Source organism: Anabrus simplex, chromosome 5 (assembly GCF_040414725.1).
Source record: "Anabrus simplex isolate iqAnaSimp1 chromosome 5, ASM4041472v1, whole genome shotgun sequence".
NCBI lineage: Eukaryota > Metazoa > Arthropoda > Insecta > Orthoptera > Tettigoniidae > Anabrus > Anabrus simplex.
The window spans coordinates 45,934,301-45,958,686 of record NC_090269.1 but is presented as its reverse complement, the minus strand read 5'-3'; the positions used below and the strand labels follow the sequence as shown (position 1 = coordinate 45,958,686).

Genomic DNA, 24,386 nt, shown 5'->3' with positions numbered 1-24,386 from the left:
AGAGGTATAGAACTAAGTGAGGCCACAACACTAGTTGCAAATCGAGGATTGTGGCGACGTTTAGTAAATTCTCAGAGGCTTGCAGACTGAACGCTGAAAGGCATAACAGTCTATAATGATAATGTATGTATGAAGCAAGAAGATACTTTTAACATAAGTTTTTTTTCTTAAATTAAAAAACCTTTTTACTTATCCATGGTTTCTCAGCTGAAGATGACCTTCACAAGGTCGAAACTGGTACTGTAGAACAATAATATATAAATATATGTATTGATTAGGTGGAAGCTTCAAAACTTCATATTTGTGAATATAATCAATACGGAAATGAAACTTATAGATTATGAACTAGCGTATGTTACGAATTGTACTTCCGAATGTAACACATAGTAACTGAAAACATTCTTTTGATCACTGCGGATATTGAAACACAGATCCTATTTTTAAGTAGCCTACATTTCAAGCTTCTCATCAATTATAGCTGCTAAACGTAAGAAGCTGACTCTTCAACAAAAGATCAAGATCATTAGTGATGTTGAAAGGGATAGCCAAGTACGTTTGTCACAGACAGAAAACAAATATGACTTGGCATTCTCTACGCTGTTTGGCATCATGGAAGAGAACGAAGCTATTCTGACCGTGGAAGTAGAGTGCGGTTCTGGGGCAAAAATACGGAAGAATATTCGTTCTTCACCGTACAACGAACTTGAAAACATTTTAATGAAATGGTTTGAGGAAAAAAGGAGTGAGAACGCTCCAATCGACGGGAACATACTTCAACAAAAAGCTCAAGAAGTCGCACTTCAGCTGGGTTTGGTCGATTTCAATGTTTCTAATGGCTGGTTTGATCGTTTTAAAAAACAGCACAATCTTTTGTTTCAAAACATGTACGGTGAGAGTGCAAAAGTTAATGGCGATACAGTTGCGAACTGGAAAACGTATATGTTGCCTCGACTTCTTGAAGGATATGATGCTAAGGATATTTTTAACGCAGATGAAATGGGAGTGTTTCACAATTTGCTCCTGTCCAAGACATATGCTGCTCACAGTGAAAAATGCCACAGAGCAAAAAAAAGTAAAGAAAGACTGACAGCGTTATTGTGTGTTAACAGCGATCGGAGTGAAAAATTACCCCACTAATAATTGGAAAATTTAAGAATCCAAGATGTTTCAAGAACACTCCCGTGTAAATATAATTTTAACAAATATGCTTGGATGCTAAAATGGGATTGGCAGGAAGGAAGATAGTGCTGGTGATAGATATCCTGCTTATCCTTCAGATACCTCTTTCCTGTGGAATATCGAAGTGGTTTTCTTTCCTCCTAACTGCACCAGTCACAGGAAGGCCTTGGTTCAAACCGCTATTTCTTTTCTCGAAAGACACTATTCAAAACTGCTTTGGCCATGCAGTTTTTTGTGCCATTTCAGATCTTTTTAATGAAGATGACGCTACTGATGACAATGGAAAGATTGGGGGGGGGGGGTATCAAAGGACTCGAGTGCCAAAATATTTGAAGAATTTGTTACTTGTGATGATATCCTAACCTCGGCACCGCAGATGAATGTTGGAGAACTTTGTGACAATGCAAAAAGACAAAGTAGTGAAGTGGAAAAAGAAGAGGAGGATCCACCAGAACCAACTTTTGGGGCAGCAGTGGAGGGACTGGAATTGTCCGCTGGTGCTTCTCCTCCTTCAACGTTGATGAAGACCTCATCAACAGCCTCAACCAAATTGAGAGGAAACTTCTTTCCGTGAGACATCTGGGCAAGAGGATGCAAACTACTGTACTGGACTATTTCAGAAAGTGAAAGTTAATAATATGCTTATTCTCACAGTTCTCATGGTCTATTTTTCACAAATCTCTTTAAAATCAAGTTAGGCCTGTGTTCCTTCAAGTTAAAATTGCAAGTCAATAATACCTACTTCTCTTTTCCTTGCTGCAGGTTGTGCTCCCAATGGTTCACTAAGGAATTTGTTGTGTGTGTTGTTTTGTAGATATTTTCTGTCATTCTTGTGTTAATATGACTTTATAGTATTTCTAACACATTTAATTATTATTTCTTGACATTACATTAGTTAATTACATAATGTATTATTATTTCTTGTGATATGTAGCCTATTTTCTTTAAACCCCCTTTTAAGGAAGAAGTATCAAATCCCCCTGAGATTCATTGAAAAGGGTTCTACTGCACATTGCCTGATTACTTGGAAGACATACACTAGCATCCTGTCAACAGCTGAACTTCATGCATGATGGTGCTGCCACACATTTTAGTCTTTTTACCTGCAGGCACCTTAATGTTTATTATCCTGGGCATTGGATAGGTAGCTTGGCCACCGTGCTCCCCCGGACTTTTATCTTTGGTGACACACATAGTCTGCCGTGTATTAAACTGCTGTTGATTATGAATCAACTAAAAGGTCAGATAACTCTGCAGTTATGCATTTCTGAGCCCTTATTGCCATACCCTTTTTTCTTCTCTCTATGCCGGGCTGAATGGCTCAGACGGTTGAAGCACTGGCCTTCTAACCCCAACCTGGCAGGTTCGATCCTGGCTCAGTCCGGTGGTATTTGAAGGTGCTCAAATACGTCAGCCTCGTGTCAGTAGATTTACTGGCACAGAAAGAACTCCTGCGGGACTAAATTCCGCACCTCGGCATCTCCAAAAACCGTAAAAGTAGTTAGTGTGATGTAAAGCCAATAACATTATTACGAGGTGCGGCAATTAAATAACGAGACTGACGTGAAAAATATGATTTATTGCAAACAAAGTTACAATACACTTTTATCCCCTTCAACATACTCCCCTCCCATATCTATAATTATTCGAAAAGTATTCCTTGTTGATACATTAAATTTTCTTCTGAAGACGCGGAGCAAAATCTCTGTTCTATTCTATTCTTCTGTCCTTGTAAGTCTTTAGTTGTACTTGTTTATTTTATTTTATTTCTCTACCACATTCCTTCCCCAACGGCTTTGATTCATCTGATGACCTTGCTGTCTATTTTGCAACACACATACGTATTGAACAGGAAACTTCTTAATTGTAGCCAAGATGCCATCGTCATTTCTCACTGGGAAGGCTAGCACACACTGATGACAAACGAGAATACCAAGGGTAAAGTATTCTCAAATTTGAACTGTCATTATTAGAGAAGTTTTCCTCATGGACAGACAAGTTTTTCTTCTGAAGGCCTAAAAGTTACAGCATAAATTTAAATACCAACATGGCCTAATATCCTGGATAATCATCAAAGCTTGTTATTTTTGAAGTAGCTTCACCAGCATTCTTTCACGTTCTGCCAGACAACTTGTAAATGGCATGTTTTGGTTATTTGCTGTTGATACATTGGACATCTTAATTTAACTCATTGGCATATACTGACGGCTCCCAGCCATGCGATTGTTCGCGGGACGTAACTTAGCTTGATGGCTCGCAGCTGTCGAGCCAAGCACGAGTAGATTTTGCACATACTTCAGACGTTCACCGAGAGATAGCACTGACATATTATATACTGTCGGATACAGGAAGAGTTACTCTTTCTTGCAATAGTGATTACATTCAGTTATCTTGAAAAGTTCACATTACAATCAACTTTAACCTTTTGCACTCCGATGTCGAGCTCCACTCAACATGACAATTTCTCATACTTTCAGCGCTCGTATGACGACTGTGCCTTGTTCTGGTATTTTACAGCTATCTAACGGTCTCTGAGAGAACACGTTTTCCTATTTACAATAGTTCGCAGGAATTGTGGTAATTTTTTTTTAAGCTCTGTTATTCTCGAATGTTTATGCAAGCTCACAGATGATGTTGTTTGAATATAAACATGGCTTCTGCTTCGTCTTCACTCGCGGAACTGGATATTTTAGAACAGTTAGTGGACAGTGATAGTGACGATGATGAACCAACAACTGACTTGGATGATTTATTAGTGAATAATGTTAGTGAAAGTGAACAAAGTGATAGTGATAATGAAACCGGAGGTGGTGATGCTTCTCCATAACCATGGCGCGAGTGAAAAGCTGGCGATTCTGATTTACCTGCATTCTCATTCAATGAAACAATTTGTGGATACAAAGCATCAGGTAGGAACAATCCCTCAACACCTTACGGACTTTTTTCAACTTATTTTTAGTGACGAGTTATTCGAGCAAATTGCCAACGAGACCAACAGATATGCTAAGGTCAAAATTCAGAAAGTGAGAAAACCCGGTCTCCACCCAGAAAACTGTTTTGAAAAGTACCATACAGTGAAAACATACAAGAATTAATGTATTTTGTGTGCCTAATTGTAAATGTATTCATGTAACATACTTATATTTTGTGTTAGATTCTTTTGCATTGTTTACATTCTACAGCTGTTCATAGTGCACAAATTAATTAGGAGTGGAGCAGGAAGCATGTGCTAAGGGTAATGGAGTTCAAAAGGTTAAAAAGACGTAGCTTGACGGCTTGCAGCCGTGGAGCTGAGCACGAATACATTTGAGCGCGTATTTCAGACATTCATCAAGAAATGAAACTAATATCTTATATATCGCCAGAAAAACTCCGCCAATTCTTATATTTTGTGATAGATACTTTTGCATTGTTCACATCCTACAGCTGTTCATAGTACACAAATTAATTAAGAGTGGAGCAGGAAGCATATGCTAAGGGTAATGGAGTTCAAAAGGTTAAAAAGATGTAGCTTGACGGCTTGCAGCCGTGGAGTTGAGCACGAATATATTTGAGCACGTATTTCAGACATTCATTAAGAAATGAAACTAATATCTTATATATCGCCTGATGAAAAACTCTGCCAGTGCCGGTCCCAAGCCCTGGGCCTCATCTCGCAAGTGATGAGGAAGGAGGAGGGGGAGGAGTAACACCTCGTAAAAAAAAAAAAAAAAAAAAACAGGGCTCATCTGGCTCCGGATGATAGCACCCTGTATCATCTGGGTTACAGATGAAGAAGGCGACCAACAGCTTTCACAGAAATAGAATACATAATCTCCACGGTGTTAAAGGTGAAGAATCATCTATCCCCGACAGTTGAGCTACAATCCAGATACACCTACTGGAAAGGAGCAACCCTAAGGCTTACAACTTTGGTGGTATCTTGAGCTGATCCCGGTTGGTTCACCCAACAACTCCCATTAATTTGCATGATGGAAACATTTCTTATGGAAACTATTACAGGTGACAGCCTCAAGAGGAAATCAACCACTGCTACAAGCAGTTCACTTGGGCTGTCGGATTCTGGAAAGCCCAAACCACCATGCATAGATGAGTCAGAGCATCTAGGAAACCCATTGCCATCACATGCATCCAAACTGAATACACCAAAATTAAGACCTAAACAGAAACACTTTTTTGGCATGCTGAACATAAATTCACTCCTAAAAATGTGACTTACCCACTCGGCCCACAGATGTGTGACAAATTTATGACGTGGCACGTCACCTTAATATTAATATAAACAAATTATATCTCATTGTTTCTCCATAAACAATATCCTATGGGTGCCAGCCTTCAAGCTTATGGCTTGAAAACGATAGTTGATAAATAATAATAATACGTAATGAGACTCGAAAAACTCCCAGGGGTGGGGTGACGGAACACACATCATTAAGTACACTAACTTGGAATTTAAGGATCGTTAATAATAATTTCAGAAAATACAAATTAAAGCAGCTATTTATTAGGATGAAAAACGTGACGTAACGGCATATTAACGAAGTCGGAACTTACGGAAGCAAATGAAAAATTGAATGAAATTAACTCTAAGAAAATGAACTGTTACACGACAACTTGCAGTAACTTATGCCATTAGCTCACCATTTGTAGACTCTGTTATCTTGAAGCTGATGATTGATGGATCTCTCTTACCGGCTGCGTCATCTGTTGTTGGATTCCAGTCCTACTTCTGTTTTTCCTGCCTTTAACACTTCCTACTGTACTCCTTACATAAAGTCGTAATGAGTCCTAATTTTAAATGGAAAACCACCATGGGTTATGTTCATGGAGAGAATACACTTGTATTCTTCCGTATCACGGAACAGTAGCGTAACTAAATTCATAATAAAAGCTCTCCTCCCCTATACTAGTCAAAACCGGTCTCCCGTTGACTTTACCCCTCATCATTGAGATAACAGGTCCCAATGAGAGTAACTTTAGAGTAGTATATACTCAGATGCGAAGTGAACTAAGTTAAAATCTTCTCTGATGTGCAGACGTAGAATCGTCGTAAGAGTGTCTTCCAAGAGTGTGAATCTGAATACGAGTAAGAGTAAGAATGTCCTCTCCAGCTCTTGTCAGTGGGTATATAGCCATCAAAATCTCCCTCCATCAACCATATCACATGGTCCAGTAAGATTTGAGGTCTCATCCCTTCTCCTATGTATTGCTAGGAATCCATCACGTTGCTTCATTAGGTCCATTCACATAGGCTGAACTTTCCCGCGAAATCAAAGCGTCAGGTAGCAGACATCGAAAAGTAGGCGTTCATAATGTTTCAACTGTCTCTTCATAAGGTGGAGAGGGTAAGGCCTCTTGTAACCTTGATGACGTACTTTTCCTGGAAATGGGCTGAAATTAGCCTGCTGACTCTGGTCACTTCACAACGGCTATTGGAAAATTTACTGCAAGCTATTAATATGAATGATGTTGAAATACTTTGCCCAATGTGTGGTTCGTTCAGAATGCGTTATAGATGCGATACAAAGAAATGAAATTATGATGTGAAATGGATGATTAAAACCCTATATATATATATATATATATATATATATATATATATATATATATATTAATTTTAAAATGACCTATCAGTGATTAAATATATACATCGTATCAATTAATTATATAGTTTAATAATTGAATACATGCAGTGATGTCCGAAATATCACATTCACCCCTCTGAGCCTGAAACAAGTAGCACTTTGTTGAGGGCTCATACCTACACTTTGCCACTTACGTTTCACTTGTTTTTTAACACAACTCTACATTCATTCATACAGATGTATGATGTTCATCATCTCTTGCTGATTTCATGAATCCAGTGTATGCAACACTTGACCATTCAATTTAGATCTGTACAAACTTAAAACAAACAAAATATATCGTATTACTCTTTCAAGTGTTTATACTTTCTTGCTGTATGACTATCACTTCACACATGCTAACACATTCGCGTGGTTTTAGCCTAGGGTAGAATTATTGCAAGTCTTTATGATGACTTCATATAGTCTACGGAGAATCTACAAATCTTAATCTGCAATATTAATGATCCTCGTTATATTAAATCAATTACTAGATTACCCATGCATGGCATTACATAAAGAGAACAGACGTAACCTTGGTAATAAACTCGTGTCAATCGTATACACACACATCGTGTAGCAAGCAAAACAAAACTTGGGAAACTCCACCTTCCAGAGAGCTGTCACTCCTCGCTGCGACATGTATATTATATAAGAGATAAGCGTGGCCTGGCCCACTGACTTATATTCCAGCTCTACGGAAAATCCACCGGACTCGTAATATATTTCTGTAAACTCCTAATGTTGTACGAACCCAGTAAAATGCAATTGCCGTCAGGTAATTTATAAGCACAAGGTCCTAGTTTCTTATGTATACGATAAGGTCCTTGATATAAAACTCCAGCCATATCATCAATAAAAACCGTGGCGAAATCCCCTGTATCATCACCTAATGCAATATTTAATGCTCTAATTAAGGCTGCAGAACTTGTCTTCGTCCCGTAGGAAACATGCTGAAACTGATACAAGCTGTACTTGTGACTAAATGTTGTCAGAGGCCTGTCCTCTACTTTTAAAGGAATCTGCCAAAAACTACTTCTTACATCAACAGATGAAAACCATTTTTTATCCTGAAAACCCTGAATTAACTCTTCAATTGTCTGCGATCTTAACTGGTCAGCACAAATACGTCTATTCATATCTCTCCCATCACAGTCTAACGCTTCCATCAGTCTTAGGCACAACGATTAAAGAATTTAAATACTGGTTATTTGACACTTCAATAATCCCATCGGCTAACATAACTTGTATCTGATCGTCAACTGCCTTGGCATATTTGTGTGGGATAGCATACCGTGGCCCGCTGAAAGGACTGTCATCCAGCACTGAGAAAGAATGTTCATAAACACGTGTTCCACCGTTTTTCTTAGTGAAAATCTCAGCGTGTTCACATAACACTGCCAACAATTCGTCCCTCTAGACTTCTTCTAATTTACTGTTACTCGCAGCTTCAAATAAGTCATCCTTCTGATCCTCTTTCAACCACAATTGGCATAAATTAAACCCATTACTGGGTTTCTCCTCATACCTAGAAACCTCAGTTACACTCCACATAGCACAAACATTCGTTTTCCTCTGAATTTCATTTTTCAGTTCGAGTTTGACATACTTATTATCCCACTTCAGATTTACCATTGCATCTTTGTAATCTAACTGAGCTGATTTCAAAGTCAACCAGTCACATCCCAAGATGAGATCAAATACCAGGTGAGGAATAACCAAACATACCTGTAACTGAAATTAAACCCTCTATACAAATTGGCACCGCGACTTGCTTGCATATTTGTTTTGACTTTTCACCCACAGCTGTAATAATGAATGTTGACTAATAGGCATCTCTTCCATCTTAATACCCTGTTTAACTAAAGAATCATACCATTCTGAGCTATGCCCCCACACTTCTAATTGAACCACAGGATTAACCACTTCTTCACCCAAATCTAAATAATTATGATCTGGTTCACACATAAGATCTTCCTTAACATCTAGGTCATATGGCAATAGTTTCATAACACAATTTCTAACTACTTCCTGGTAAGGCTGGAATTCTGACCCATCATTACAGCCTGCATTTAGTTTAAAAGTTGCCATCGTGTACCTACACTTGGCTCGTTAGTAACTTGTCCTCTGACTTGTTGGGCATTTCCCGTTCTCTTTTCAGGTGCTCCACCCCTACCGTTATTCCTTGGCTGAAACTGATTACGATTCTTGTAGTTATGCTGTCTTCTATTGTCCCTTGCTTCACTATGAGGAACAAAATTATGCGAGTTTCCTGTTCTATGCCCGATGTTTCCTAATGTATCAAAACTCCCTAATAACTGCTCCATTTCCTGGATAGTTTTAATATTTTGCATACACGCTGCTTCACATACCCTGTCCGGAAAATGTCGTAACAGTAATCCGACTACATCTGAATCACTCGTGATTTCGTCTAAATTCTGGCAAATCATAACATGTGACAGGAAATACTCAGTCATAGAGAAGCCTTCATTATGTTTGAATTTCCCAAATACTACCCTTTCTCTTTCACGGCTTTGAACGTGATCGTTCCAGTATTTGTCTGTGAACTTCGTCTTAAATTCCAACAGACTTTTCATGTTGCTTTTGTAGACTGGAAACCAGGAACGCGTCTCTCCCACAAAAGCATGATCAATAATGTCAATCGCCTCTTCCCAGTCCATAAATCTCTCCTCAATCCGTTTCCCAAGCCGTTTTTCTACTATCTTAAGAAATTCTAGTGGGTTAGTTTGTTTCCCTTTGAACTTTGGTAATTCGATTTCCTTACTGTAAATCCCTCCATGACTTTGCCTCTCAGTGTTACCTTGTCTTTCTCTTACTTCTCGTCGTATGCGTGCTTCTGCCATCGCTGTGCGGTTATCTACATCTTTATCTCTTCTCTCAATTTTATTCACTACTGTATTCTGTTTTTCTTTCAATGTCTTAATCTCCACTGTATTGCCTTCCACTATCGCAACCTTTTCTCTTTGTTCCCTAGTGATGTTTTCAATCATACACTTAACCGTATCGATCTTGTTTTGTACCTGATCTTTAAATTCTTTTATTTCTTCTATTTGGGTCTCAACATTATTATTAATACTTGTCACCTGTGTCTCTATCTCCTTTCTGGTGTTGCTTTCTTTTTCCATTAATCCCAACAATTCACTCCTCTGCTCTACAAATTTATTTTCTACCTCTTGTTTGTTTTGCTTAGTTATCTCTTTCTGTTCCTCTGTCTGCTTGTTAAATCTTTCATTTTGTTTAAATAATTCTTGTAACTGTTTGCTGTGTTCGTCCATCATTTTATTAGCTTCGACTTTGTGTTCATTCAATGCCTTTCTTAATTCTCGTTTAGTTTGTTCTACTTCATTTTTAATTTCTGACTTAGTTTGTTCCACATCTGTTTTAATTTGTTCCAATTCCTTTTTTATTTCGGATTTATTTTGTTCCATTTCATTTTTATTTCAGATTTACTATCCTCTATCTTCCTCAAAATTAACTGCATCATTTCAAGTAACTGAGTATTATTACTTATTGTTAGGGCTAACCTCCACCTCACCCCCCATCGTAATATCGTCTGAATCTAACGTAACTTCGTCATTCCTACTCTTATTTCCTTCGCTTTCTTCGCTCCTATTATCAGTTTCCTCCTCTACACATTTATCTACCTCTTCCTTAGAATTACTTAAAGTACTACCCTTCAGCACATGCCCACTACGCAGCGTCATTTCTTTCTCCTCTTGCTCAGCAAACACACAAGAAAAGTATAATGTGGATACCCGACAGTTACCCCCAAACTACTGATTTTATCCGTTTTATGCAAGTACTTAATGATTTACGAGCCCCACACTTGCGGCGACAATATGTGACGTACCCACTCTTCCCACAGATGTGTGACAAATTATAACGTGGCGGGTCACTTTAATATTAATATAAATAAATGATATCTCATTGTTTCTCCATAAACAATATCCCATGGGCGCCAGCCTTCAAGCTTATGGCTTGAAAACGAAAGTTGATAATTAATAATAATACGTAATGAGACTCAAAAAACTCCCAGGGCTGGGATGACGGAACACAAATCATTAAGTACACTAACTTGGAATTTAAGGATCGTTAATAATAATTTCAGAAAATACAAATTAAAGCAGCTATTTATTAGGATGAAAAACGTGACGTAACGGCGTATTAACGAAATCGGAACATACGGAAGCAAAAGAAAAATTGAATGAAATTAACTCTAACAAAATGAACTGTTGCACGACAACTTGCAGTAACTTATGCCATTAGCTCACCATTTGTAGACTCTGTTATCTTGAAGCTGATGATTGATGGATCTCTCTTACCGGCTGCGTCATCTGTTGTTGGATTCCAGTCCTACTTCTGTTTTTCCTGCCTTTAACACTTCCTACTGTACTCCTTACATAAAGTCGTAATGAGTCCTAATTTTAAATGCAAAAACACCATGGGTTATGTTCATGGAGAGAATACACTGTATGCTTCCATATTACGGAACAGTAGCGTAACTAAATTCATAATAAAAGCTCTCCTCCCCTATACTAGTCAAAACCGGTCTCCCGTTGACTTTACCTCTCGTCATTGAGATAACAGGTCCCAATGAGAATAACTTTAGATTAGAGTAGTATATACTCAGATGCGAAGTGAACTAAGTTAAAATCTTCTCCGATTTGCAGACGTAGAATCGTTGTAAGAGTGTCTTCCAAGAGTGTGAATCTGAATACGAGTAAGAGTAAGAATGTCCTCTCCAGCTATTGTCGGCGGCAGTGGCGGTTTCTGGTATAGCGCAATGGAGCAATGAACCTCCAGTTTATATCAAATTTTATTCAACTACTTAATATTCATAACTCCCTTGTCAATCTCGAAGCTCTTGCTTAGCCCATCTATCCGTAATATACTCGTATTGGCTTTCATTTCATGTGAACTGCGCACGTTCCGTGGCTGGATACTTGTCTGGAATGAACCCCCTTCGAAGGCGCTCTCTCCGTCCGTACTACCTGGGCGAAGGGAGTGGCGAGGTGCGGGGAGACATCGGCCAGCACGTAGACAAGACCAGGATATCGCAGAAACAGATATCCTTGGTTTACGCATGCGCAATATGCCACTCTCTCTAGTCGTGTTGTCGGGGGTGTTGGGGCAAGGTAGACTGACCTTGTGTTGGGGTATGTGCCTGCCATCTGTTGCCCTTACAGGAATTCAACTACGTAACAGAAAATAGTGCACATAATTAGCGCTAGTGTTGAAGAGCATCATTACTGCCAGCAGTCACATTAAACTGCCAAATTCCAATTGATGTATTTTCCAAATTTTGCCTTCTTTGGAATAATTACTTTTTGGAGAGAAAATTAACTTAAAAATCACAGAGGCAAAGAGTAGCGGGAATGTAATACCAAAGAAAACGCTAACTGCCTAGCCACAGGAGTTCTTAAAATTAAGTTACCAACATTGTGAACATGCATCCATAAAGTTTACTCTGTTTTTCAAGTGTGATGCTAGTGTTTACAACAGTTTGCAATAGTTATCATAATTCGTAATATTATTGTACGCTGTGCAAGCGTGTGAGTGTTTTTCTGCATTGTTGTGCCGTTCAGAAACATAATTTTTAGGACATAAAGAAGTAACTATATTTTCTCCGTGTGTGTATTTTTGTGCACTGTAGTTGCGTCCATAATTTTTGTTCCCGGGAAAGGTAAGGAGCTATATAATAAGTTTGAAGAGTGATAAGACACTTAAGAAGACAAGCTTTCTCTCTCTCTCCTTCTCTCTCTCTCTCTCTCTCTCTCTCTCTCTCTTTTGAGCGTAAACTTAAGATTAAGGATGCCGGACGCCCAATGCCTGATCTTGATATAACGAGGCATCCTAAAAGTAAAAGTAATGAAATCGTGCGTAAATTCAGATTGGATTTACACTGTATAAAATAATCGAGTGGATCTGTGGGTGCAAAATTACTAACATGTTGATTTGTTTTCCTTTTTTATGATTCATGAGTGATGAAAGCAAAGGGACTTGGACCAAATTCGGAGTGGTAGATATAGGATATCTGCCCAAAAAATAATAATAAAGAAACACAGAAGTTCTAAATCTCATATGCTTGCCCAGTTACAATTCGATCTCCTGGGAAGACACGATAACCGTCAGTAATTTGACTGTGCTTACAGGCAGTCTGTGGAAAGAGACAACGACCAAGTACGGAAAATTCGTTATGTGCTGTGTAAAGTATGTGGCGCGTTTGAGATGGCATTGCACGGGCATGACGAAACAAGTGAATCATCGAATCCTGGCATATTTCGAGGCCTCGTTAATTTTAATTCTGAAATTGACGTTGCATTAAGAGACCATCTGTTCAAAGCTACTGTTTTCAAAGGCACCTCGAAAGACATTCAGAATGATTTGCTTTCGTGCAGGTATGAAATCTGTCGTGAGGAAAAAAAATCACCACAGCGCACTTCATTTCGGTAATCACAGATGAGACCACCGATATATCAACTACAGCACAATTTGTTATCATTCTTCCCAACGGTAAGCCAGTTGAAAGATTCTGGGGTTTCCTCTACCCTCTAGTCATGATGCTAAGACAACAGCAGAGTGTTTAAAATTTTCTTTGAGCGAAGTTGTGGATAATAGAGATAAGTTGATTTCACAAGGTTACGATGGAGCAAATGTAATGAGTGGTCACCATTCAGGGTGCAAGTTCTAATCAGGGAAGATTTTAGGCATGCACATTCTGTGCACCGTTATGCCCATTCTCTGAACTTAGTCATGGCACAGGTGACAGGGAGGAGAGGAGATATTGAGGGGGGATATTTCCTTCTGTTGAACCCCCAGTGACGTAAGTCACGTACCGCCACTGGTCGGCGGGTATATAGCCGTCAAAATCTCCCTCCATCAACCATATCACATGGTCCAGTAAGATTTGAGGTCTCATCCCTTCTATGTATTGCTAGGAATCCATCACATTGCTTCATTACGTCCATTCGCATAGGCTGAACTTTCCCGCGAAATCAAAGCGTCAGGTAACGAACTTCGAAAAGTAGGTGTTCATAATGTTTCAACTGTCTCTTCATAAGGTGGAGAGGGTAAGGCCTCTCGTAACCTTGATGACATACTTTTCCTGGAAATGGGCTGAAATTAGCCTGCTGACTCTGGTCACTTCACAACGGCTATTGGAAAATTTACTGCAAGCTATTAATATGAATGATGTTGAAATACTTTACCCAATATGGGGTTCGTTCAGAATACGTTATAGCCGCGATACAAAGAAATGAAATGGATGATTAAAACCCTATATATATAAATTTAAAAATGACCTATCAGTGATTAAATATATACATCTTATCAATTAATTATATAGTTCAATAATTGAATACATGCAGTGATGTCCCAAATATCACAAAAACAGGAAAACTTAAACAACTTACAGACGTAATGAACCAGCAAAATATTCTGATCATGGCACTTCGAGAAACAAGATTCATGGATGACATCGCTATGGAATCAAGCATCTATAGAATCCTGAGAGGCAAGGTTGACATAAGGATCATGAAGAACATGCCACACTAAGGAACAGCATTTGTAATCAATAAAATGATTCTAAATTTGGTTATAGACTTCCAGTCTCCAAATGGAAGGCACTCACTACTAACCATTAAGTGTGTAAAGAAAATATACACCCTCATTAACCCATTCCAGTCTGGGCCTTAATATCCCTAACAAACGTTCTGGACTGGACATTTTTAAGGATTTTTAAAACATTATATCTCTGTACCTGTAGTAGATATTGGCATGATTCTTTTTTCTTTGTGCTTGTTTGAGAATCTAATTTTCAAAAGCGCTCTTTGTATCATGTCAACTATCACTCGAGATTTTAAAATTGTTTATATATTATACCATGTTTTGCGAATGGAAGAAAAGTCTGACGGATAACTAAGCAAGTACAGTTTTCTGAAATACAGTTATATTTACCCTATTTCGCTAATATAAAATGTGCATTGCATTTACAAAACAACAACAATAATGAGTACGATATAAAAAAATAATTTTTCAATAATAATAATAATAATAGTAATAATTACAATAATGAAAATGGGAGCTCTTACGATATTTTATTTTAATTGATAAATTTTGTTAAAACTTACTCAAATGTAAAATTATTGTTCCATTTACCACAAAATACTTCTGAGAAAGAGAAAATAAGTCTTCTAAACGGACAACTTTACGAATATCTAGACAATCTTACATATTCACGCAAATATGAAATACGCGGGAACATGCGCTAGGCCGTAAAACGATCACCAATCATAATGAAATGCAAGAAGTTGTTTCGAATTCATATGTCAATAATATGTTCATTTTCGCATAAGCTTATAATATATCATAAAATATCGAAAATATCACCTTCGTTAAGCACATGTTTGCCGCGAGAAACCATGTCTTAGAGCTCACTGAGTGACAACATGTACTGATGCATGCAGTTCAAAAATATCGTAAATTCTCTGACTTTGACATATAATACTGCCATCTGCTTAAATACTCTCGTAACTAATACATGAAGAAACACGATGTAACCACCAGAATACGTGCATAGCTCGTTCTCTATTTTTAGCGAATTGTCAAACCTTACTACGGGCTATGCCCGCAGCGCGTCCTGAACGTAATTTCGGCCGCTGCGAGCTATGCTCGCAGTTAGACCGGAAAGAGTTAATGCTCATGCACCAATTAATGATTACAATCAAACTAACCAACAAAAGGTTGATGACTTTTGGGAAGAATTAGAATTGGTGACATCAAAAATTCCTGATAAGCATGTGAAAATACTACTTGGAAATTTCAACGCACAGGTAGGACGAGGAAAAGTCTACAAGAGAATAGTGGGGGATTTCCCAGCTCATAGAAGAACCAACCAAAATGGGCAAAGACTTATAGAGTTCTGTAGGAACCTTAATTTGAAACCCATGCCCACTTATTTCAAGAAGCTTCCTAGGATACAAACGACGTGTTCATCACCAAACAAACTATTAGGAGAATATCAAATTGATCACGTTGCAATCTCCAATAGAAGTCAAAAAGAAATATGAATGTTAAAGTTAAGAAAGGAGCCAGCATAGAAACAGATCACTATTTAACAATCATCAAGATAAAGTTTATTGCCAGCTGCAAGAAGAAATGCACACACAACAGATTACTAAGATTCAACACTCAAAAGCTGAAACAGAACAGCAACAAGTACCAAGAACTGACAAACATTGAAACAACTGAATGGAAGCAAATGCAGCAGACCATGATAGAAACAGCATTACTCAAGGAATCACGAAAACATCCATGGTGGAATGAAAGATGTGAACAGGCAATATCACTCTGACTATAAAGATGGAAAAAATGGTACTCATCAAAGAAAGAGGAAGATTACAACAGCTTCAAAGAACAAAGAAAATCAACCGCAAAAATCATAAGAGGAGAAAAAATAAAATTCGAGAAAGAACAACTGGCTGTAATAGAACAAAACCTGCTAAAGAAACACAGGAGCCTTTCTAAATACCAATCACCCAGCTTGTGTATCAAAAAAGAGGATGGCACCATCGCAACAAACAATGAAGAAAATTGCCAACTGTTAGCAGAATACTTTAACAGCTACTTACATAACTGCCCAGTGTGAGAAGAGAAGCTCGCCACAGAACATTTGCAACAGAACCCAGACTCAACACCGCCATATGAAACAGAAATCATAAATCTAATCCAGAATCTTAGGAACAACAAAGCAGCTGGTGAAGACTCAATAACGAGTGAACTATGGAAACATGTGAGCACCCAAATTATCAAGAACCTATGCCAGTTAATGCAAGAAATCTGGAACACTTGTAAGATTCCTGATGATTGGAAATTAGCCTTAATATACCCACTACACAAGAAAGGGGACAGAACAGATGTCAGCAATTACAGAGGCGTTTCCTTCAAGAGACATACAAGATATATGTTTGGCACTGCTATCAAGATTAGAACAACAAGTTGAACACAAAATCGGCGAATACCAGGGAGGCTTTCGGAAGGGACGATCATGTGTGGAACAAATTTGGAACCTCAAGACAATACTGAAGGACAGAGTTGCCAGGGGCAAGAAGTATGTAGTAGTTTTTGTTGACTTTCGAAAAGCATATGATTCAGTTGATGAGCACATTGTTTAACATAGTTTATGGGAAGGATATCTGAACGCTTTGAAATCAAGACAGGCGTAAGGCAAGGCCTATCCCCACTGCTATTCAATTGGGTCCTGGATAAGGTCATCAAAGAATGGGAAAAAGAACTTGCAGAAAAAGGCATTAAGGATAGGATACAAGAAAGAGAACATCACTATCAACTGCTTAGCATTTGCTGACGATCTTGTACTGTTATGAAAAAATATTGAATCAGCGATAATACAAGTTAACACTTTAAAAGAGGTAGCAGTGAAAACCAGCCTGCAGATACCATTTGAAAAGACACATTTCATGACCAACATTAAAGAAGCCCCAAGATACATAGTAACAACAAACAATGATAAGATAAATTTAGTTGTTAAATTCAAATACCTTGGTGAGATAATGCAACCTAATGGGCTTGATAAAGAAGCAAATTGCGAGAGAGCCAGAAAAATGGAGCTTACAAAAAACACATACAACAAGAAAGCGATCTCCATTAGGACAAAACTACGCCATTATCAGGCAGTAATTTAACCAGAGTGCTTGTATGCTTCAGAATGCCTGGGATTAACAACCAGGAAAGTCATTGAAGATATTGAGAAGGAAAGAAAGATTTTAAGAAAAATCCTCGGTCCAAAGGAATGTACTGACAGATATCGTTTACGCAGTAACAAAGAAATATATACAACATGCAGCGGAATTTCAGATGCCATTCAAAAGCGAAGAGTTAAATTTTTTGGACATATTTTAAGAATGGGCGGCTGAAAAGAAAGAGGCAACAAGCAGGAGGATGAAGGAGTACTGGCGCCAAAGAAAACTTAAATCACGAGGAGTTATTTACGTGGTCCACAGCTGACCAAAATCGATAAAAGAAGAATACTGCCGGAAAGAGAAAACCTTGCTCCTTGTCGCAATGGTAATTGCGTTTGATTATTTTGAACAGTTAGTATCATAATTGATCTTGAAAAGTTACTCCTTGTTGTGTCTGTCCCTATCCAAGGTGAGTAGATGAGTAGCATGGCGCATAGAAGGCAGTTGTTAGCTAATGGTGATACATCAGATATTCTGAACAGAAGTGATAGTGAAAGCGAGTCAGAAACTTCAGATTTTGAAGCATTATTTAGTGTCTGTGGTGATAGTAACAGTATCGGATCCAAGAAAAATTACAGCGAATCAGAAAATTCTGATGGTGATAGTGATGTCTCTAATGTTGAAGTGCTAGGTGCTAGAAGCGTTAAAGAAATAAAAAATGAAAACTACTGAAATGCCAAAATATCCCAGTATAAGATTTACGATTTTTTCATTTCGTAAATTAAAGTTTGCATGGCTCAAGCGGCAGCGCACTGGCCTCTCACCGCTGGGTTCCGTTGTGCATATTCCGGTCACTCCATGTCAGATTTGCACTGGACAAAGCAGAGCCGGAACAGGTTTTCCTCGGAGTACTCCGGTTTCTCTGTCCTCTTTCATTCTAGCAACACTCTCCAGTATCATTTCATCTGTCAGTCAATCATTACTCCTGAGGAGTGCGAAAGTTCTCATGAACTGTGGTTAATGTAAATTAAATACAAATTGTGGGCATGCGAGGGGCTAAAAAATCAATATGCCAATGGATTAATGAATCTGTAGATGTTGTATTTGCCTCGTGCAGTTCTTCCTAATGAATTGTATGTACCAATGAGGATATTTGCAAAGAGAAAATATATTGATTATGCCAATGACATTCAACATTGGACAAATTTTGCTGTAATCAGCTGGACTTCCTGTCCATATTACGTGGATGTTTAATGTGTAATGTACCTTCAGGATTGTAAATGTGTTTGGAAACCTTATGTGAGAAGAGTTTCTAGGTTAAGTTTTCTGTGAAATAAATTGACTAAATAGTATCTTAATAAATCTGATATTTCATAATACAGCCATGTTTCTATAATTTGAACATCTTATTTGCCCATAATACCTCTCTTTATGTGCACTAAGAAAATACTTTCAAGTATGTGAGGTTTCCAAATTAATAATGACTGCAGAAACTTATGAAAGAAGTCATTCAATTTTTATGGAAGTGTCTGTTATAATTCGCTGTTGGTATTTATAGTTATTTTCTACTGACATCTGTCCTTCAGTTAATATGAAGATATTTCTTTCTTTCTTCACTTGTCATCACAATTTTTAGTTGAAAGACTTGTGGCCTTTAGGACCTTAGGCAATTCTTCAACGAAGCAGTACTGTCCATATATCTATTCAATATGTAGTATCTTTTGTATCTTGTCAAAATCTCCCCAAAATGATTTTTATTTTTATTTTTCAATTACAGTTCCAAACACAATTATTCCTATTCATTGTTATTTGTGTCATATCTCTGCAATTTATTGGATCACCCCTTCTTTTATTTGCTTTATACTATGACTTACTGAAAATCATTCAATTTTTCCACAGTACCAACTTGCTACTATAACTGCTGATGGAGTTGAAATTGATGGTCCACTGTTGCTTGAAACTAACTGGGAAATAGCTCATATGACTAGGTATGTATGAATAACTCGGGCAATAGACAGTGTGGTATTTTCTGTTAATTCTTGAACATTATTATTTAATTAATCAATTTCTAAATCACATTGCTTTTTATTTTTCAGGGGCTATGAATGATTCTACAGACTGGTGCAAATGTTCACAATATTTCTAAACAAACTCTCTTATAATTTGTGTTGTCTTTCTTTGTGAATAAAAAATAAACTAATAACTTAACTAGTGTTACTACTGATTTAATCCATATTGTGATCTCTGCATTTCTTCGACACATCTAAGATACTTCATATATTTTAGTCCATATGTATTTCATTACAATCTTTTGTGTGTTCGACACATTAGCCTTTATACCTATTAAATTTAAAATAATAGCAACCTGCAGTTGTGGCTAGGTAAGCAACTCTTTTATAAATTATCAACGACAGTGAAACTGTTCTTTTTATGCTCACATTTTATTTCCTTAAGTCAAGTGTGAATGGAAAATATAGAGCATGTAATTAACATAATGCAAGATCTGTCCAAAATGGAGCCAAATACACTGACTGAAAAAGAAATTGCTTTAATTTACTTATGATTGTTAGGTTTTAACGTAATTTAGAATGATATACAGTGAATCCTCGTTAGTGCGTTCCTCATTAACACTTCCTGCTTAGCACACCATAAGTTCGAAGTCCCAGTTCTCATCGTATTAAATCTATATTAAAAAAATACCTTGCTTATCATGTCCATTTAGTACGATCACATTTCTCCTAGCCCTGAAAATATTATTTGCCATCCATTGTGAAAGAAATGTGATTTTTAACTCTGGTCAGAGCCGTCACCACAGTTACGTGAGTACGGGAAAAGGCCTTGAACTCCTGAACTTCACAGGATAAGTTGCACCTTTGGGGAGCAAGCTGTTAGCCTCAAGAATGTTCAGATTTGCTAGCAGGTTAGCAGCGAGATTGCTGAATAACACCATAAGCCTGTTTGTGCTTGTATTTCACATTCCATTCGGAAGTTATAAATTTATTTTTCATTGAGTGGTACAGTGAAGTGTAGCGAATATTTGTCACGTGATGGCCTAAATCTGAATTAGGGACATAATTGTGTTAAGTTGACTAGCATGGTGCACATTTGTCTTGTGATAGCGTAGTTATGGATACAGAAAAAATCATGAAATTCCTTACTAATGAAAACACGACTAAAATCTGTGCGAAAGTGGACTGGAATCTGCATCTTTAAGTGTGCAGAGGTAGCAAATGTTGAAACTCGCACCTTCGAGTTTCAACTCGATCACTCGTTGGTCGAAGTTTTGACAGATTCAAAATGGCAGCCAAAGTCATTCCTGTCAGTCGCACGTGGTCGAGTGTTTTGTAACCTTCAATTTATTGTCTAAGAGTGTGACCTGAAAATAGGGTTTAAAACCCACTGGTGCGAAACAAAAGCCTTCTACTTTGGGATCTGTAATAATAACTTTGATATATTTTTATTGGCCCTTGTGCACATGTTTTCATATTTGTTCTCTCATGTTTTTCACACCTTTTAATACTTTCCTTTCATCGTTAGAAATGGTAAGCCTAGATATAATTTTCACGACGTAAAATGTCCTCATGTCGCAAAATATTGTATCTGGTGTTACTATATTCCTGTCGGGTAGTTTTCCTTTGTATATTCAGTAGTACATTTTCTCCCTTAACACGTTCGTTTGTCCCCTGCAGAAACATATGCAAAACATATTAACAAGGTTTTACTATACTGTATTTCCCAGTGTATAGGATGCACCCCAAAATTTAACACAATTTTTCAGAAAAAAATAAAATAAAAGAATGACTATAATTTTAAAATACTGTAATAGCTTTTGAACATTGCAGTAAACTTTTAGAAAATTGTAAAATCCATGCCATTGCCATATCAATCTTCTCCCCCACTTACATCATCGCTACCATCGATATCTGTTTCTTCTTCTTCTTCATTACAGTTAGGGTGACCAGTTGTCCTGCTTTTCGCAGGATACCCCTTTTTTTAACACCCTATCCTGAAGTCTGCAAAGAGGCTTGAAAATTGTATAAATATCCTGCTTTTTATAAAATATCCTGCAAAAATACTGCTAAATATTTTTGCATTATAAATGGTTTCATTTCTTTTGCAGAATGTGGTATATGTAATTATTAATGCTATAAACAGATGAAAGGGAACGAGAAATAACGAATATTTCATTTAAGATGGCTACAGCTACAAATATAACCACTCCCGTTTCCGGTTGTCGTTGCTATCACTTTCACGACGAGAAGAGCAGTTTGGAGCAGTGTAGTTGTTTACTGGCGTTGTGACAACAGTACAAACTCGCGGACAGTGTTGCTGCATCCAGCTCATTTCTCACTACTTTCTTTCGAGGAGCTGAACTGGGGTCAGCTGAACAGAAATTGGCAGTTTCTGAAGACAGTTTTGCATTCCATACTATTAAACATAACCAAACATTTTGCTCGGCAGACTGCACGTCTAAACTGCTTCAGAAGTGTTTTAAACCAAAATATTTGTGTGTTAAGACAAAGTATGAAGCTATTGTCACTAATGTGATTAGTCCATTTGCGATATCTGAAGTGAAAAAGGACTTGGAAAATGTGAACTATGTCTCGGTCTACACACTCTTCAAATCATAAAACCACCAAACTTTCCCCCCTTCTTGTTCGCTATTTTATTTACAACAAGGGGGTACAGGTAAAATTGTTAGATTTTGAAGAACAGGTAGGGGAAACTGCTGACATTATTTTGTCATATGTCCTGAAAACCCTAAATGGTTTTCATCTTGAAAGTAAAGTAGTTGGACTCTGTGCAGGCAACACTAATACTAACTTTCATGGCTCATCTTGGGAAGATTCTAAAAATGTTCATTCCATCGTGCAGAAGTCTCTTGAGAAATCGATTGTTGGTGTTGATTGCAGTGCTTACATTGTCAGCAATGCAATACAAACTGCTGTGGACTGTCTTCCAGTTTATGTTCAAAGTGTAGTGCAGAAAATCTACTCATATTTTCACATTTACACTGTACGTGAGACCTCCTTAATTGAGTTTTGTGATTTTGTCGAAATTGAGTATTCCAAAGCTCTTGGTTTCAGTAGAACAAGGTGGCTTTCCTTGTTACGTTCCATTGAACGAGTACTGAAGTTGTATCCAGCCCTGAAATCATATTTTGAATCACAAAGCAGGTGTCCAACTGTAATCAAACAGTTCTTTGTTGATCCCTTGTCTGAGATGTGGTTGAATTTTGAGCATACTCAAGCAGCAATTTTTCAGTGTTATTCAGTTATTAGAGGGGCAACATGTTGTTATGTTGGATGCTTGTAAAGTACTTGAAGATCTCAGGAAAAAGCTCTCAAATAGGCTACACTGTGTGTTTGTGCCCTCAGTTGTTCAATCTAAATGATGGCTTAGTTAATGTTTAACATTTCAAGAAAAATGTTGAAACATTTTACTCCACTTGCTTGGAATACTTAGAACAGTGGACTTTTCATTTTTCTGAACTCAGTGTGTTAATTTGGTCAGATCTTAATTCTGTGTTCGAATGGAGTGATGTACAAAGGTCATTAGATTTTGTACTTAAGTACACTGGGAAAGACATATGTGAAATTGATGAGATTGTTAATGTCACGGAATATGTCACAGTTACTAAAGTAAAGGAATAGAATTCGGCTCGTACACCAACTCATTTGAGGTGGGTGGAAATATTCACTAATTTTGAAGATAGGAATATTGGCTTCAGGAATATAGGTGATATTGTAGAATCTGTGTTAAGCTTGCCTGCTACAAATGCTCCTATAGAACAGAGATTTTCATTAATGAACTATTTTTGAACAAATGAAAAATCCAGACTAAAGCCTAAAAATGTAAAACACATGGTAATCACTAGGTGCAACTTGGATTATAACTGCGTAGAGTTTTATGACATACTGCGTGGAAGCTTAAAGTTGTTGAAGACAATTCATTCAAGTGAAAATTACAAGAGCCTGTCACAGTGACTTCACACTGCAACGTGTTAATGTAACACTTTGTTTTGTAATGTAAACAAATGTAATAGCATAATAGGTTAGTAGGTTAATAAAATTTGGTAATTTTTGTTATTGGAGCACATTACTTCCTTTTTTATAGTCTCTAAAAATCAGTGTGTTTTTAAATTTTATCATGCTGTAGTGAATAATAATGTAAGATTTGTTGTATGCTTTTTATGCTTGGTATCGCTTAAAAGGAACGAGAAAAATCGGCGATCAAGTTCGCTGCTAGATCATATTTACGATCATGTCCTGCTTTTTGTCTCTGAATATCTGGTCACCCTAATTACAGCTTCATATGGTACCAAAAATGGATGGTGTTATGCATCACTTGACCAAGCGCCAAAAGTAGATTTTGAGATATTGACACAAACGCAAAATCCTTTGTATTAATTCATATTTCTTGTTAAATGTGACGTATTATATACCAGAATGAAGATAAAAACAAATTATCTTCTTAATGTATTCAATTTAGGGATATTTGAAGTATATCGTCATAATCTGAGATAATGATGCTTGGTCACTTTATGCTTTATTGCAGTTACATTAGTTTTTTGTTTTGCATCACTTGACCAACAAATAAAATTGTCATTTAGTGATCGATTTTGACTTTAAAAAAATCATTGTAGTGTAAAATATGGTACCGGTACTTGTTAACTAATTTTATTGCTTATTTAAGTACAGGATTACATTATACATAACAGCATACAACATGACATAGAAAAAACATTAATTTTAGAATATACAGTAGTATAGAAATTACACTGGTAGATCATAGTATTAAGGCATCATAAAAACACAGTTTCTCCAAGTGTAATATAATACAGGATTTTAAGAATTTTTGAGTT

The 24,386-nt window shown here is 37.2% G+C and overlaps 1 protein-coding gene across 1 annotated transcript in view; it reads left to right on the top strand.

Moving 5' to 3' along the window:
* The window catches only part of Prosbeta7 (proteasome subunit beta type-4), a 52,693-nt gene extending 32,964 nt beyond the window's left edge, over window positions 1-19,729 (top strand). Inside the window, exons 5-6 of the mRNA XM_067147953.2 lie at window positions 19,421-19,509; window positions 19,618-19,729. Coding sequence (XP_067004054.2) covers window positions 19,421-19,509; window positions 19,618-19,630 — 102 coding nt within the window. The 3' untranslated portion in view covers window positions 19,631-19,729. The remainder of the gene's footprint in view (window positions 1-19,420; window positions 19,510-19,617) is intronic.
* Window positions 19,730-24,386: the final 4,657 nt, after the last annotated feature.